Raw genomic sequence first — 3,132 nt, 5'->3', positions numbered from 1 at the left:
GCAACATCCCCTTGCCCAATGTGTAGCGAAAGCCCAGAAGATGAAAGCCATTTCATATTTAACTGCAAAAGATACGAAGAACTGCGAAAAAAAACCTGTACCCTTTTCAATACAGCTCCAACGCAGAGAAAAGATTTGTTCGGCATACTGATGACAGAACATGAAGATATGATACTCTCACTAGCAAAATATGTATCCGAGGAAGTAAATATACGTAAAACGTCTACTATCGGTCCATATACTGATTAATCAATTAAAAACTTAGTCTGGGTTCTATGAGGGGGAAAAACAGGCATAGACAAAAAGGAAGAGTTGCATTTGGATGGTCAATTTCGACAAAGTATTTTTATGATGTATTCGTATTGATATGACGGGTTTCGGTGTTACAGGCTTAAATAATTATTATCTGTTTTATATGTACTTTGTTATGTGTTCGTATTGATATGATGTGTGTCGATGTCACATGCTTAAATAATCATTACATGGATTATATGTACTTTGTTTCCTGTGTATTGTTCGAAACTTGGAGACGAACGACTGGGGGGAAAAAGGCACAGTACCCGCCTGCCATATGGACAAAATACCAAAAGTATTCCTTAGGAGTTTAGTTTGCTTTGATTATGATTTTCCTTTCTGTTCCATTTTATTTGTTTTGCATCATTTTTGTTCTGATTTGTAACTACAATGTCACCAGAGCTTTACAGCTAATGACATTAAACATTTCAGTGTACAGTGTTCTCTGTGTGTGTGTGTGTGTGTGTGTGTGTGTGTGTGTGTGTGTGTGTGTGTGTGTGTGTGTGTGTGTGTGTGTGTGTGTGTGTGTGTGTGTGTGTGTGTGTGTGTGATTGTGTTTGTGTGTGTGTGATTGTGTTTGTGTGTGTGTGTGTGGGTATGTGTGTGTGTGTAATTGTCTGTGTGTGTGTTTGTGTGTGTGTGTGTGTGTGTGTGTGTGTGTGTGTGTGTGTGTGTGTGTGTGACTGTGTGTGTGTGTGTGTGTGTGTGTGTGTGTGTGTGTGTGTGTCCCCTTGAGTCAAGGTCCACAGAGATAAACCACAGTGCCCCACAAATCAGCAGCAATGTCCCCCTTCCCCCTCCGCTCCCCTCCCCCCCACCCCACCGTCCTCACGCCACCCCAAATTCCTTCCGTTGTCTACCCCCCCCCCCCCAAACCCACTACACCACCACCACCAGTTCATCTCCTCCCCTCCACTCCCCCATTCCCCATGCCGCTCTCTTATCTTCTCCACGACACACCGTGTCACCGAAGCAGAGAACCCAACCATCAGATATTCCTCCATCCTTCTTCCTCCTCCCACCTCCAACAGACATCCTTCTTCCCGTCTCCTCCCCCTCCCCACCCACCCCTGACCCCCCAGCTCTACCACCACAGTCCCGTCAACATTATCCCCACCATCTCGTCTCGTGTCCCGAGCAGCATCTGTGTCTTCCATTGGGGTCCCCCTTTTCATTCCACCCGTGCGCTGCAAGCTCCAGTGTTAGTGAGAAGCGACAAGGTTTTTTTTTCGTCAGGTCGTCACACAGTTTACAGTTCAATTAACTCAAGGAGGCGTCAATGCGTTCGGACAATTCCATATACGTTACACCACATCTGCTAAGCAGATGTCTGACCAGCAGCATAACCCAACGCGCTTAGTCAGGCCTTGAGTTGGGGAGAAAAAGATATATGAACAAATGATATGGATACATCAAAAGATAAAGAAAGAAAGAAAGAAAATTAGAATTTAGAAAATAAATAAGCAGACAGACGAAGAAATAAAACAGAATGTAGAAAGAAAAAGGCACACAAGACAGAAGACCTGGATGAGACCCTGATACATATTCATTGATCTATTAACCAACCAACCTTGAAGAATCTTTACTGATCTATCAACCAACCAGCCATGATAAATCTTTTTTGATCCATTAACCAACGAACCTTGGAGAATCGTTATTGATCTACCAACCAAGCAACCAACCAACTAACCAACCAGCCAGCCCTGATAAATCTTTGCGATCTACCAACCAACCAACTAAACCAAACGCTGTCACTTGTGACGCCATCGAGATGTCAGATGCGATTCATCGATGGGAGCAGTACAGTACATGACATTCAACACACTAAAGTTGAATGATGACAAAACTGAAGGTATGATTATTTCCTCTGCAAGAATGTCCACATCTACTTCTTTTCCTGCTTCTATTGTGGTTGGTGATGCCACAGTTCAGTTTTCTAAGTCAGCAAGGAACCTTGGAGTCATTCTTGACTCAAACCTCAGCATGCACGCTCAGGTAGTAAATCTGATACGCATAGTCAATCATAAACTTCGTCGCATCAACTCTATCCGTCAGTACCTTTCTGTTGAAACTACTAAAACTCCATTTTCTGCTTTTGTGCTGTCACGAATCAACTACTGTAATTCTCTTTTCATAGGCTGTCCACATAATATTCTTCAGCGAATTAAAAAACTTCGAAACAATGCTGCCTGTCTGACTCTCAGAGTCCCACGTACTGATCACATTTCTCCTCTCCTCCGCACTCTACATTGGCTCCCAACAGAAGCGATAATTAAATAAAAAGTCGTGTGTCTCTGTTATTCTGCTTTCCACTTCCGCAGGACGTACATATCTTTCTGACCTTATCAGTGTTTATACTCCCGCAAGAAATCTCCGCTCTTCCTCTGACTGTTACCTTCTGAAACTTCCTCGTGTCCATACAAGAACCTATGGTGAACATTCTTTCTTCTTTGCTGCTCCTCACATCTGGAACAACCTTCTTCATCATATCCGTGCCTCCGATTCTACTTCTGCTTTTCGCTCATCACTAAAAACTCATCTTTTTAAAACCTATCCATAAGCACTCTCAGCTTCCCTGCTCTCCAACACCACCCTTGTCAGCTCACTTTGGATGTATGAAGAGTGGGAAAGGGATAGTGTGTGAAGAGGGGGAGGGGGTTTGAGAAAGAATGGTCATGAATGATTTATGTAACTTGTAATATTTTTCTTTCATGTAAAGCGCCCTGAGCTCTTAGAGAGAAAGGGCGCTATATAAATGTACATTATTATTGTTATTATAGGTTCTAGAATGTTCCAGGGCATCACGTGATCATCAAGCCACGCAGATGTGGTTTTATT

At 43.1% G+C, this 3,132-nt stretch overlaps 1 protein-coding gene across 1 annotated transcript in view; it reads right to left on the bottom strand.

The window, feature by feature from the left end:
- LOC143287228 (endoglucanase E-4-like) overlaps positions 1–1,451 on the bottom strand; it is a 36,199-nt gene extending 34,748 nt beyond the window's left edge. The window contains exon 1 of the mRNA XM_076595173.1: positions 1,363–1,451. Coding sequence (XP_076451288.1) covers positions 1,363–1,451 — 89 coding nt within the window. The remainder of the gene's footprint in view (positions 1–1,362) is intronic.
- Between the last annotated feature and the right edge of the window lie 1,681 nt (positions 1,452–3,132).

This window comes from Babylonia areolata, chromosome 11 (assembly GCF_041734735.1).
Source record: "Babylonia areolata isolate BAREFJ2019XMU chromosome 11, ASM4173473v1, whole genome shotgun sequence".
Classification (NCBI taxonomy): domain Eukaryota; kingdom Metazoa; phylum Mollusca; class Gastropoda; order Neogastropoda; family Buccinidae; genus Babylonia; species Babylonia areolata.
The sequence above is the reverse complement of the archived record's forward strand: the minus strand, read 5'-3'. Positions and strand labels throughout refer to the sequence as shown.